Genomic DNA, 14,429 nt, shown 5'->3' on the forward strand with positions numbered 1-14,429 from the left:
TCAGTCTTAAACTTTGTTGTTGTTATACAAATCTAATAAGTGAAACAAAATCTTGTTAGGGACCTATTTCGGTTAAGCGATTTTTAAATTTTATTTATTTATTTATTTATTTTTAAAGATGTATTTATTTTAGGGGTGCCTGGGTAGCTCAGTCAGTTAAGTGTCTGACTTCAGCTCAGGGTCTGATCTTAGAGTTGTGGCATCGAGCCCCTTGACCCCGAAATCATGACCTGAGCCAAAGTCAAGAGTCAGACATTTAACTGACTGAGCCACCCAGCTGCCCCAAGTGATTATGTTTAAATTGGAGGTAAACATGGACTGTTCTGGACTAAATGGAAAGTATGCTCGCCTTATAATGAAATACTGTAACTCATCAGCTATGGCTCTCAATCTCATGGCACAATTCTCAATCACCAGGGAGAATTTATGGAAAGTACTGATACCTAGACTTCATGCGCAGATGCAGTAATTTGTTCAGTCTGGAGAGGGGTGTGCACATCAGCATTTTTCCAAGCATCTCAGATGATTTTAGTATGCAGCTAAGGTTGAGAGCCACTGGTAAAATGAATATATAGAATTGAGGGCTTGCTGGCATTCCCCTGTGCACCTTTGCTGGTCCAGGTAACAAAGAATTCCATTGTTAAACAGTTGTGGTCTGTGGCCCTGTCATGCCTCTGGGAATGCCTGTGACCAAAACCTTGCCAAAAGTGAAGAGTCAGGGCCACTTGACAGAATAGGTTGTTTTAAGAATAGTAGTATATAGTTTGAACTTTTTCCAACGAAAAATTCCCCCAAAGATTTAAAGTTTCATTTAAACCTGTTATAAGCTTGTTAAAAAGCGTTTTATAATGCCCTTGTACAGTAGTGATACACATTAGTTGTAAAGTCTTTCCTGAAATGTTTTAAAAAATAATATTTTGTTACCTGGCTTATGTCTTGAATATAATATTTTTACAGTGTATTGAAGGTATTAGCAAATCCAAGACAGTTTTTGCCATTCCATGATTGAATCAAAATGGCTACTATAAATACCTTGATATAATGTCTTTGGAATCCCAAAAGAAAGCTGAAACATAAGGCTCTGGTTTGGTACAAGCTGATCTATGGTTACCAGTTTAAGTTGAATATGGTATTAATGAGGCTTTAGCTTTTCACTTTATGCTCTCATTATATAGCCACCTTCTCTTGACTAGATTCACTGGTACTACTAGGATTGAACAGTTTCTTAATTTAAATCTAAAACAAATGTACTTTTTTTTTTCTTGTAGGTTATGCAATGGTCTCTGCAAGATGGTTTATTCTTGAATTGGAGCTTTTTAAGACTGACAAATGCTGGTACTTCATCTTCTATAAGTGGACTATAATTTCTTTTCTCAAGACAACTACATAAGCAGACAAAATTGCAAAGATCTGCCCTGTGTCGAGTATGACAGCCACGACTCGTGGCTCTCCGGTAGGAGGGAATGACAGCCAGGGCCAGGCTCCTGATGGACAGTCTCAGCCCCCCCTCCAACAGAATCAGGTAGGATGTTTAAGATACTAGTTAAAGCTACGTTGGTATGTCTACTATGATATCAAATAATGGAGCATGTTCTGGGGTGTGCCTGGGTGGCTCTGTCGGTTCGGTGTCTACTTTGGGCTCAGGTTATGATCACAGAGGCCATGGGATCACACCCTGCATCATTGAATTCCCTGCTCAGAGGGGAGCCTGCTTCTCCCTCTCTTTCTGCCTGACATTCTGCCTACTTGTGCTCTCTCTTTCTGACATATAAATAAAATCTTTATTTGTTTAAAGATTTTATTTATTTATTTGACAGATCACAAGTAGGCAGAGAGGCAGGCAGAAGGGGAGAGGGAAGCAGGCTCCCTGCTGAGCAGAGAGCCCGTTGTGGGCCTCCATCCCAGGACCCTGAGATCGTGACCTGAGCCAAAGGCAGAGGCTTAATCCACTGAGCCACCCAGGCGCCCCTTTCACCTACTTTTTAAAAAAAGATTTTATTTATTCATTAGATAGAGCAAGAGAGCACACAAGCAGAGGGAGATGGTCTCGTTCCTAAAACCGAGATCATGTCCTGAGCCAAAGGCAGACGTTCAACTGACTGAGCCACCCAGGTGCCCCTCAGCTACTTTTTCTAATATATACACTTGTATTGGGTAATACCCAAATAAGACAGACACACTTAAATTTGTGATGTGCAGCTCAAACAACATTTAAAGGTGAATTTATAGCTGAGGGGCAGGCACATGAATCACAGACATGCTGCTTACAGTTGGTGCATGTTTATGTGGAACTCCTTATGGATAAGTTTTAGGCAGAAATACTGTTATTGTAGGGTACTTAAGTTTGTCACTTGGGGATAAGTTCTTATTGTCCAGTTACTATAGATTAGACAGTATATTACAGGAATGGTAGAAAAGAGATGTGCATGTGTGCTCTCTCCCCCTTTGCCCTCTCTTCTCCTTCTGCCATTTTAAAGAAGTGAGCAAGTCAGGTTTTAATTTTGTTTTTCCAAATAAATGTGTCACCTTTATTCGTTTTCCTCTCCAGTTCCCACATTTAAGCCATAAAATACTGAAGTAGTAGTCACAAGTACCATACAGAATCATTAAGTCTTAGTGTCATAAATTTGTTACCTAGTATTCAGGTTTCGTTAAACATAGAGATTAGTGTTGGATGCCAAAGAATCTATTTTTAAATCAGGAGCTAGAAGAGTTTCAGTATATTTCATTCTCTATTTATTTTAATTTTTAAAATATTTTTAATTTGAATTCAATTAACATATAATGTAATACTGGTGTCAGAGGTAGAGGCCAGTGATTCATCAGTCTTAAATTTTACTTACTTTTAAGATTCAAGTATAATTAACATACAGTATTATGTTAGTTTCACATGTACAGTATAATTTAACAGTTCTGTACCTTACTCGGTGCTCATCTGTTTCACCTATCCCCTACCTACCTTCTCTCTGGCAGCTACCAGTTTTCTATATTGGAGAGTCCACTGTATGTTAACTATACTGAAATTAAAATTTTTTTAAAGTGTTTTTTGGGGGATGCCTGGGTGGCTCAGTTGGTTAAGCATCTGCCTTTGGCTCAGGTCATGATTCCAGGGTCCTGGGATGGAGTTCCACATTGGGCTTCTTGCTCAGGGGAGAGCCTGCTTCTCTGTCTACCTTGCGCTGCCCCTGCTCGTATTCTCTCTCTAGCAAATAAAAAAAAAGAAAGTGGTTTTTGTTTGTCTCCATTTGTCCTTATTTGTTTCTCAAATTCCACATAGGAGTGAAATCATGGTATTTGTCTTTCTCTAACTTATTTCACTTAGCATTACACCCTCTCGAAACATCCCTGTTGTTGAAAATAGCAAGATTTCATTCTTTTTATGGCTGAATAATATTCCATTGTATTTTCTGTTTTAAACCTGTATTGTGCATGGAGTTCTGAGTTCTTTTTCAGTGTTTTGCTGCTTGCATGGCTTTAAACAAATATTAAACATTTGCTCTAATGTCACTTTTAAGGTACACTTGATAATTTTTAGAGCTCTTGGGTTTGTGATATCCACCTGTTAATGCATCTGCATTACATTCTCTTCCTTCTAATAGCAGTTGAGTGTTTGTTGTTGTTGTTGTTGTTTTTTCTTTTTTTGAGAACACTGATGATTAAAACAAAACAAACTACATTCTTAGCTATCTGTAGAATCCTTCACTTTTGCCTTCTTATTCTCTACTTTTTAAAATTAGGATTTTGGTTACTTCACAAGATTTGACCCTTTGAACCAAGGAGTAATAACCATAACATTAATCATTATCCAATTTATGGATCCATTTTGGAATATACTTTTTACATATTGGCATAAAGGGAATTTCTAAGATCAATATAAAATTTCACTTGATGTATAATTTTTAAAGGAGAAAGGATATATAATTTCCACAGGAGGAAAATTGCCTCTGGTATGTAGTAGAACTTGGTCTTGAATGAAACAGCCTTGGCAAAGGTACTGTGGGCTGAAAACTCTTGGGTGCGGTTGTTAGGAGGGTGTAAACTTCCTGGAATGTATTTTGGCAATATATATGTCAGTACCCCTAAAAGAGTTTATATTGTTTTTGTAATTGTATTTCCAGGAACCTACCCTACAGAAAAACCAAAGTTCAACACAAAGATTTATATATTTTAGAAAAACTTTTTTGGGGTGCCTGGGTGACTCAGTTTTTTGGGCGACTGCTTTCGGCTCAGGTCATGATCCCAGAGTCCCAGGATCAAGCCCCACATCAGGCTCCAAGCTCCATGGGGAGTCTTTTTCTCCCTCCCACCTTCTCCCCTCTCATGCTCTCTCTCTCTCTCTCTCTCTCTCAAATAAATAAAGAAAACCTTAAAAAAAAAAACCCTCTTTACAGCTCTGGGTTTGTTTTGTTTTGTTATCTTTTGTTTTTTTAAGATTTTATTGTCAGAGCACAAGCAGTAGAGGAAGAGGGAACAGCAGACTTCCTGCTGAGCAGGGAGCCTGATGTAGGGCTCAGTCCTAGGACCCTGAGATCATGACCTGAGCCAAAGGCAGAGGCTTAACCCACTGAGCCACCCAGGTGCCCCACAGCTCTGTTTATGTTGGCGATAAAAGTGGCAAAATACTAAATATCCCTTAATTAACTTATTTAATACTATGTGACCATTAGTCAGTTTTTGTTTTTTTTTTTTTTAAAGATTGTATTTATTTATTTGACAGACAGAGATCACAAGTAGGCAGAGAGGCAGGCAGAGAGAGAGGAGGAAGCAGACTCCCTGCTGAGCAGAGAGCCCGATGCCGGGCTTGATCCCAGGACCCTGGGATCATGACCTGAGCCGAAAGCAGAGGCTTTAACCCACTGAGCCACCCAGGCGCCCCTATTAGTCAGTTTTTAAAAAAAGATTCTCAATGATGTGGGAAAATACTCAAATGTTGAATGGAAAAGGGCATAGACTTAAGCAGATATAATCCCAGTTTTAAAATTTCAATGGGATTTTTGGCTCATAGAACAAAGGTTGCAAGAAAATAATTGAAAGTGTCAGCAGTGCTTGTCTGTTGTTGTGGTATTACAGATGTTTTCATTACTGTATCTTTATTATTTCTAAATATATACCAGGGGAAAGGGTTTTTTAAAACCTTACATATTTTTTTAAAGATTTTATTTATTTATTTGATAGATCACAAGTAGGTAGAGAGGCAGGCAGATAGAGGAGGAAGCAGGCTCCCCGCTGAGCAGAGAGCCCTACATGGGACTCGATCCCAGGACCCGGAGATCATGACCTGTGCTGAAGGCAGAGGCTTAACCCACTGAGCCACCCAGGCGCCCCCTGAGTTACATATTTTAAGTGCTAATATTTCTGTTGGGCTTCTAACACTTGAATTCTGTGCTATAGATTTCATTATTTTTCTTGAGACTAGCTCTGTTCTGGATGATGTTCACCATCTTAAATTAAAAGTTCACCATTTGGTTGCAAATTAGCTCTATGAGTTCATGTATAAATTTTGTGAATAGGGGCACCTGGGTGGCTCAGTGGATTAAGCCTCTGCCTTTGGCTCAGGTCATGATCATGGTCCTGGGATCGAGCCCCGAGTCGGGCTCTTGCTCCACAGGGAGCCTGCTTCTCCGTCTCTCTCTGCCTGCCTCTCTGCCTACTTGTGACCTCTCTCTGTCAAATAAATAAATAAAATCTTAAAAAAAAAATTGTGAGTAGAACATATTAATGGTGATATACCCAGCTGTCTTGAGTACAAGCATTTACTGATGCTGAAGTGATAGGAGAGGATCCCTCATCTTCTATAAGGGCCATCAACCTACAATGGGTAGAAAATTCAAGAACACATGAATAAAAATCAGGTTAAAATTTAGGTCAGTTTCAATTTAAAAGAGACAGTACCATCTGCTCTCGAAAGAAGAATGTGAGAATCATAAAGTTCATTTACTTAGTTGCAGAAATATTATGTGCATCTAAAGGGGGAAAGAGAAGGATATGCTAAAAATGAAGAATGAAGTGAAAGTGAGTAAAATTAGACCTATTAGTTGAAAATGACGTGGCTTAGGGGTACCTGTGTGGCTCAGTCAGTTAAATATCTGCCTTTGACTAGGTCATGATCCCAGAGTTCTGGGATTGAGCCCCACATTGGGCTCCCTGCACACTGGGGAGCCTGCTTCTCCCTCTTCCTGCCACTCCCCCTGCTTGTGCCCTCATCTCTCCCTCTTTCTCTGTCAAATAAATAAAATCTTAAAAAAAAAAAAAATGAAGTGGCTTACTTAGAAACCACAACCATGAAGTTTTAATATTTGTTTGGGTAGTGGTTTGAGACAAGGGAAATTGCTGAATAGAATAAAATTTGTTTTTCCCCTTCAAATTAAAAAATGAAAGTTATAATTCAGATCCTTCCATCTGTGAAATGTGAAATGCATTGTTTTATATTTGTACAACAATTCCTATTGTGGCAGGGCTCGTATAATGGGAAACCTGGATTCAGATCCTGACCATAGAGTTGGATCTGTGTGACCTTGGGCTAATTACTGACTGTCTGAATTTGTTTAAATGGCTGTTCAATACTTCTTAGGGTGTTAAAGATTAAATAAAATTATTTTAAAACATAGCACAGAGAATACCTGAAACATTTTAAGTTTACAATGATTTTATCTTTAAAATTTTATTCTTTTACCCTAATCTGTGTTGGTGTTTGAATTATTAGATATTATACATATGTTATAGAAACCTAAATCTGGAATATCTAATTTTTAATTAAGACTTCATCGCCTGATTCTTCCAATGAAAATTCCCCGGCAACTCCCCCAGATGAACAAGGTCAAGGTGATGCCCCACCACAGCTTGAAGATGAGGAACCTGCATTTCCGCATACTGACCTGGCAAAGTTGGATGATATGATCAATAGGTGAGTTTTATTTGTTTTGTTTTCTTAAAGTGTGTAATACACAGGAAATCCAACAATTCTGCAGCATATTAATTAGTAGTAAGAAAAGAGAGTGGGCAGAAATACCAAAGTAGCCACATTGCCTCCTTAAAGCCTTAACATCTTAGTGCTTACTAAGTGCTTTGTAACCCATGATTCTTAATCAGAGAGTAACAGTGTCAATAAAAGTTTTAAGATTAATGATGATGACCCAAGCTGGTGTGTTTCTGAAGTAGAACCATATATGTGATTTCCCTCTTTCAGAGTTTATGAAGATTTCTTTTTCCTTTTTTGGTATGTTGGTTGCTACCGTAGTTGGATGATTTTCTTAATTTTTGCATGGTCTTCAGGTAAGCCAGGTCATTAGAACATTGAGTTCCTCAGAGCCTGCCTCTTGTGAACCCTTGACTACTAGTCTAAGGCATTTAACCATCACAGCCCTTTGTTTTTCTTGATCTCCACCTCAGGGGCAAGTTCAGAGTGTAATTTTTTATACTTGTAGTGGAAGACTCAGAGAGTGAAAGTTTAAGCTTGTGTACAGGGGAAGATAAAGATTTAAAGAAGATAAGGAAAAATTGTGTAGGGGAATCCCCACATGGCTGTGGTCTCCACCAGGCTGTGGGCTCAACAAGTGAGTGCTAGGGAGGTGTGACAAATCCCCTCCCCCACCCTAAAAAGGAAAGTAGGAAAATACACACACATATAAGCATTTGCCTTATTAAATTTTCTTGTTTTTCACTTTCTAAAAATCACTTAACACTGTTAATGTATATAATAGAAGGGAAATAGAAACTCCTTATATTTTTTTCCCAAAGAATTCGATTACGTAAATAATAAAATTATGTACTATTAAACATGGAAATACTATGTTGATAAATTTCTGTAATATCCTTCTTCTGTACACACATCCCAACAAAAAATTACCTACAATAAGAAGTATGCTCTTCACATTATGTTTACTATCATTTGTATTGATTTTTTCTACAGATAGATTTTTACTACATCATTTGTAACTAGCTTTCCTTACTTCATTTATCTTAAAAATTTTCCTGTTATTTTTAACTCACTGTTTTTAATAGTATATTTGAAAGAACATATTAACTGTGATTCCAGTAGATGCCTGTAATAATGGTATACAATGAATTCTGGTAAAAAAAACAGAAATCCTGTAAAGTTAATGTCCCTGACTATTCTTTCTCTATACAGAGACATAGCAAAAGGTTTTACTGTTGCTTTTTCTTTCTGTCTGGTGACTGGAGGTTGTTAGTAAAGGGTACTTCTTATGCAGACTTGAGGACAAAGTTGCATATTAGCAAATTCTCAGGGGAGGAAAAATACAAATTATATTTTAATGTGAATAGAAACAATGACAAAGGTGGTATGCATTTGTTTTTAATAGATTACATAGTCATGGAGCACTTTTTCCTCAAAACCAGAGTTTTGGGAGCAGTGAGGAGGAAGGGATATAGGGAAGGATGGCCTCAGGTGGTTCGGCTGCCATTGGGGCCAGAGAAAGCACCACTTGGGTGCATGTTGCATCCTTGTTAGAGGGAGAAGGGTACCTGTGGAGGCAGAGAGACCTGGAGAGCCGCGTCTCACTTAACTTCCAGGAAAAATTGACAAATTATGAATTGAGGCAGAATTCTGTTATTTTCCACCTAAATTTTTCTCCTTTGTGAGGACATGGAAGACCGCTGAGAGGTTCATTATTATAAATCCTGAAAGAGCACTTTTCTATGAACAATAGGTATCTATTTAATTGATACTTGATTATTATAGTTTTATGTTCTATGATATTAAAATAATTTCCCCCCACCACTATCTTTTGTTTGACAGTTCTTTAAAAGAAAATTGTAGAGATGACAGATGGAGCTTAGTTTCACAAAGCAGCTATTCTGCCAAACTTGTTGTTTTAATATTTTAATGTTTTTAAATACTAATATTTAATATTTTCATGCTGAGGTAATTATAATCGGTAACTCATTTATAGTGCTTTAGAGTACAACCAATAAACAGTTTTTTATATTATTAAAACTCTTAGGCCTCGATGGGTGGTTCCAGTTTTGCCGAAAGGGGAATTAGAAGTGCTTTTAGAAGCTGCTATTGATCTTAGTAAAAAAGGTAAGTTTAGATATTCTTAACGCTTTTCATAATATATGCTACTAATAGAGTTTCACTTCATCCCTGAAGCCTTCGTTCTCTGTCATAAGCACTTACTGGATATTCCTGGACTAGAACACCTCACCAAGTTTTGCTGTGGCTTATCATACATCCCTGGAGCAAGGGTTCATGTTCGTGAACTCGCTGAAGTTCCACATAAAATTTGTGTATATTCATTTTTAAATTAAACTGTCTAGTTTACATGTTGATTAATTTTTTTAATTAAAAAATTTTTTTCCCAAAAGATAAAAAGACTTGAAAGATGAGGTCTAGTGTTTTACCTTGTCTAGAAGTGAAAGCTTGATGTTAGAATTGATCATATTTTCTAATTACTTTGGTCTGCTCTAGGTATAGTTGAATTCTCTTAGCAAAGGACAACTATTATGATATTCTCTTCGTTTTTGAGGCATTGGAGATTAAGATAAATGGCAATAACATTTCAGTTTCTATAATAGGGTAGCCATGGATGTATTCTAACTATCATTAGGATTATCACAGTTGAAGTTGATTATTATAAAAATTAATCTGCTTACGTCTGTCTCACTCCGTGGCAAGGGTGATATTTCCTTTGTCTTAGAATAATTACCTTCCTTCATTTAAAGAAAGTCTCCAGACCTTTTTAATCTTGTAAAAATACATTTCCAGATTGCAATTACTTACCACCAAATTTCTTTTGTTTGTTTGCACATTTTTTTTTGTTTGCACATTTATTGAGCAAATTTTTGAAGACTTTTATACTAGGCATGTTCTAGGTCCTGACTGCATAATGATATGTAAGAACACGTAATGGTATTTCATTTAATATTCATTGACATTCTCTGGACATGTAGCCACCCACCCCCATCTTTCTTTTCTGGGACGGTGGTTTATTTTGGGCAAGGTTCAGATTTTTAAATACAATACTGAGTTTAAAAGTCCTCTCTTCTGCACAGTTCAGAATCACAGAACACTTTATATACAAACTGAATAACTTTTCACTTTGTTCTCAAACGTTAAAGATTTTCAAGGGGCACCTGGGTGGCTCAGTTGGTTTAGCGTCTGACTTTTGATTTTGGCTCAGATCATGATGTCAGGGTGGTGAACTCAAGCCCTGATGAGTTGGGCTCTACACTAAGTGTGGAATCTGCTGAAGATTCTCTTTCTCCCTCTGCACCCCTTGTACAACCCCGTGCTCGCTCACACTCTAAGACCAAAAAATAATACTTATAAAAAAAGTTTTCTCTGTGTTTGGCCAGGGAGGGCATGTGGCTCAGTTGCCTTTCTGAAATCAGATGAAATGAAGCAAATCTATAAAGAAGCATAGATGGCTGGGGCAGTGAAAGACACTGAGACAAAACAATTTATCTTACTCAGTGAAACACTTAGGTAGAATAGTGTAAGGGTATTAGTGTCTAATGGATCATTTACAGCCAAAATAAGATTTTAAAAATACTTGTGAAACATCATTTTCTAAGTTTTTATTTTCAGAGAGTAAAATGCAATGAAGCATTTAGATTCCCTCTCAGTGGTACTGGTAACCATTTTATTACATTTAAGGTCTAGTGTCCTAATATTGAAATGTTTTCAATTCACCTTATTTGGTTTGATGTACTTTTATACAATTAAGTAGTTTTAAAATTCATTTAAGATTTTGTTTCTGAATCAGTTACCTTTTAGACACATAGGAACTTTGATAATACTTGTCTATTTATCTTTTTGCCCTCTTAACAATAGATAATGGTGTAAGTTTTTTCCAAAGCTAGTCTGAACTTCTTAGCTATTAGTGAAAAGTTTATTTTTATCATGTAATTGGGCATTTTGAGACAATCAGAAAAATGCTTTCTTTACATTAATTTTTCTTCCCTTTTCTTAGGCCTTGATGTTAAAAGTGAAGCATGTCAGCGGTTTTTCCGAGATGGGCTAACAATATCATTCACTAAAATCCTTACAGATGAGGCAGTGAGTGGCTGGAAGTTTGAAATTCATGTGAGTCTTGCATTTGACTTTAATCAGATTTTCATAGTAATGCCTGTGAATGTTTTCTCATATATCTGTAAAATATATATTTGGTTGTATATTTGATAAATTAATTGAATTAAAGGGTATAATACTGAGGCACTTTAAATATACTTGTTATAAATAATAATTTCTATCGAAGGAAGCATAATCTTTTGGAGTGTGAGGTTTAGAGTTAGAGCTCTCCTGGATTCTCAAATATCTTGTGACCTTAGCCAAGTCACCACGTTTCATTAATTGTGAGATGCACCACAGACTCATTTTATGTACCAGTAAGGAAGGAGAACACCCAAGATGGGCAATCTAGTATCTGGGACACAAAGGGTCAGTGTAGAGAAATAAACTTAACCATACAGAAAGAGATGTGAAAGAAACCTGTATGTCTCAACCATGGCATCTTAGAGGGGTAAAAAGTCTCCTGAGAATTTAAACAATAGGCCACTATTCAAAGAGTTTTTGGTAATTTGAAATCAAATTATACTTTCAAAACAAAAAAATCCTTAAATGGTCTGAAGTTCATGGTATGCCCAAGTGATTGGCAGAAGCAGACACAGTTTTTCTTTACTACACCTTCAGTTGAAGAAACTACTATGCATTGATTATAAGATAAAATGAAATTTGAGAGAAAAAGTAAAACATGCATCTTAGATTGATGAAATGCTGTAAGTACTCCAAGTCTCTGTTCGCTATTCTACTCTGGAAATCTGGTCATAAGTTGTGAGGCAGATATTTTTGTGCTCTGTGGATTATTTTTCAAATACAACCATAGCACAAAAATCCCGTCATCTTACTAACTTTGTAAGTGAAGAAATGGAAACTTTGGAGATGCTGTCAGACAATAACAAATCTATTCCATCTTGGATAATTAATATATTGTGTAGATTTTAGAATTGCTGCCTCTTGTGTACAAATTCCAAAGAGGGGGAAAAATAGTAATTTGGATCTTGTCTGTAGACACAGGGCAGTGCCTACTTCATTTCATAAGCCGTTGCAAATGGCTTTTTAAAGTAAGTACTGTATAAAGGATAGTAAATGTTAATTTGTCATTGTGGTATATCAGTTTGATCCCAGTATTAAACATTTGATCAGTATAAAAATATGGAGAGATCATAGTTAAAATACAGTTAAGATGGGAAGATACTTCTATTTGGAGTTGCAGTGTTTTGATCTTACAAATGCCCTTTCCTCCTCATGTAACAGAGGTGTATTATCAACAATACTCATCGCCTGGTGGAGCTATGTGTGGCCAAGTTGTCCCAAGACTGGTTTCCACTTCTAGAACTTCTCTCCATGGCCTTAAATCCTCATTGCAAATTCCATATCTACAATGGTACACGTCCCTGTGAATCTGTTTCCTCAAGTGTTCAGTTGCCTGAAGATGAACTCTTTGCTCGTTCTCCAGACCCTCGATCACCAAAAGTGTGTTGGTTTGTTACTTTCATAATTAATACAGTTTTGCTCTGCCACAGAGCAATAAAAGATCTGACATGAAGAAGGGATTTTGCATTATTTTGTGTTTTGGATTCTGTTTTCTTCCCCAGCTTTACTGAAGCATAACTGTGAAAATTGTTTTGAATTGTGTTTTTTTGTTTGTTTGTTTGTTTCTTTCTTTCTTTCTTTTAGCTTTCTCCATGTAGTTAGTTCCTGTTGTCTTCTGCTTAGCCCTTTGGGAAATAGTCATAAATTAGGTTATATGAAGCAGGCCATAATTTTCCTCATTAATAAGAATAGAATAGGAGGTGACTTTGACCCAAGGCCATGATCACTGTGACATTCTAATGTTTTGACTTCAGGATCAAGTATATATCCTTCAAATGCCTGATAATGTGGCATTAAAGTAAAATTATAAAAATTCTAAATGAAAGCAAAATAGTAATGAAATATATATGTGTGTGTATGTGTATATATATGTACACACACACACCAATGTAAAAGTTCTTGAATGTAAATTATCTATATTGGCATAAATAGTATTCAGAATAAAAAACTATCCCTAAACTGTTCATCTTTTAATAAATATTAGATAATATATAGTTTTTAATTTTTAGAATTTAGGGAGAGTTTTTCTTTCAGTTTTTTAAGATTTTTATTTATTTGAGAGGAAGAGTGAGCAAGAGAGAGCACAAGCAGAAAGAGGGAGAAGCAGACTCTGCACTGAGTAGAGAACCCAACCCAGGGCTCAATCCCGGGACTCCAGGTTTGTGACCTGAGCTGAAGGCATACACTTAACCAGCTGAGCCACCCAGGTGCACCTTTAGGGAGACTTTTTAATATTGTGGGCCTTAAAGGAAGGAAAACCCAGCCAGGAAAATTTGAATTTATACATAAAACTTTAGGTTTATTCTGTTAAAAGTGGAAATCCTCAAAATGTGTTAAACGATACATTATAGCTGAAAACATAGGAAGATTAGCTTTAGACTTTTAAAAAAAATTTTGTGCACATATACGTATACATAACTATTGAGTATATTGGGCTGTTAGTCTCACTCCAGTTACTTGAGAAATGGAAATACAGAATTGCTAAATGCCATAAGGGACTGGGAATTTAAATGCTCAGATTTTTAATTGTTTTGAATTAGCTTCTTAAGACCAAAGAAAAATGTAGGAAAATACCATAATGAACTTACATAGAAAAGTGTTGTTCTTTTAGTGGAGAATTTAATTGATTTCGACATAAAATCCTATCAAAACTACCTTTAGCTTACATATTATCTGTTTGAAAACAGTTACCTTATACTTCCATTTTCCCTTTGTCCTAGACATGTTTTATTGTTTTTGTTCTTGAGTAGCTGTAAAAGTTATTTTTGCTTAAGGACTTAGTAGCAAAATTACCTTTTTTTCTCCCCTTGGTTTTCCCTCAGTGGACTCTGAAATGTGGTCTTTTAGAAGAAACCAAGGTATAAAAGGTTGTCTTGGGTACGATACATTTGATTCTAGATCTGTATATAATCTCTTCATTTGTTTTTACATGTAAGCATGCATTAACGCCACACACCATTGGCTATTTCAATTGCATTGTACCATTAGTTACTGCTGTCCCTTAGGGAAGAGTTTGAAAGACGATCCATACTTACTGCATTGTGTTTACCTCTGAGCTGAGAACTGGGGCACTCATGTGAGCCAGCAAAAGCATCAACCAGTAGGTTCTAGTTAAGAGCAACAGATATAATACCAGTGGTTAGCTTTTAATTAATAGTTTGCTCTCAGGCTTTCAGATTATTGTATTTACAGGGAACGTTTAATTATTTACAACATTACAATAAAAAATGAATTCAAGAGGCGCCTGGGTGGCTCAGTGGGTTAAGCGTCTGCCTTCGGCTCAGGTCATGATCCCAGGGTCCTGGGTTGGAGC

The 14,429-nt window shown here is 36.6% G+C and overlaps 1 protein-coding gene across 1 annotated transcript in view; it reads left to right on the plus strand.

The window, feature by feature from the left end:
* Positions 1-14,429, plus strand: part of USP9X (ubiquitin specific peptidase 9 X-linked) — a 135,656-nt gene that overhangs the window by 37,295 nt on the left and 83,932 nt on the right. The window contains exons 2-6 of the mRNA XM_080794822.1: positions 1,269-1,522; positions 6,759-6,904; positions 8,964-9,043; positions 10,935-11,047; positions 12,278-12,496. Coding sequence (XP_080650948.1) covers positions 1,427-1,522; positions 6,759-6,904; positions 8,964-9,043; positions 10,935-11,047; positions 12,278-12,496 — 654 coding nt within the window. The 5' untranslated portion in view covers positions 1,269-1,426. The remainder of the gene's footprint in view (positions 1-1,268; positions 1,523-6,758; positions 6,905-8,963; positions 9,044-10,934; positions 11,048-12,277; positions 12,497-14,429) is intronic.

Source organism: Martes martes (assembly GCF_963455335.1).
Source record: "Martes martes genome assembly, chromosome: X".
Lineage (NCBI taxonomy): Eukaryota > Metazoa > Chordata > Mammalia > Carnivora > Mustelidae > Martes > Martes martes.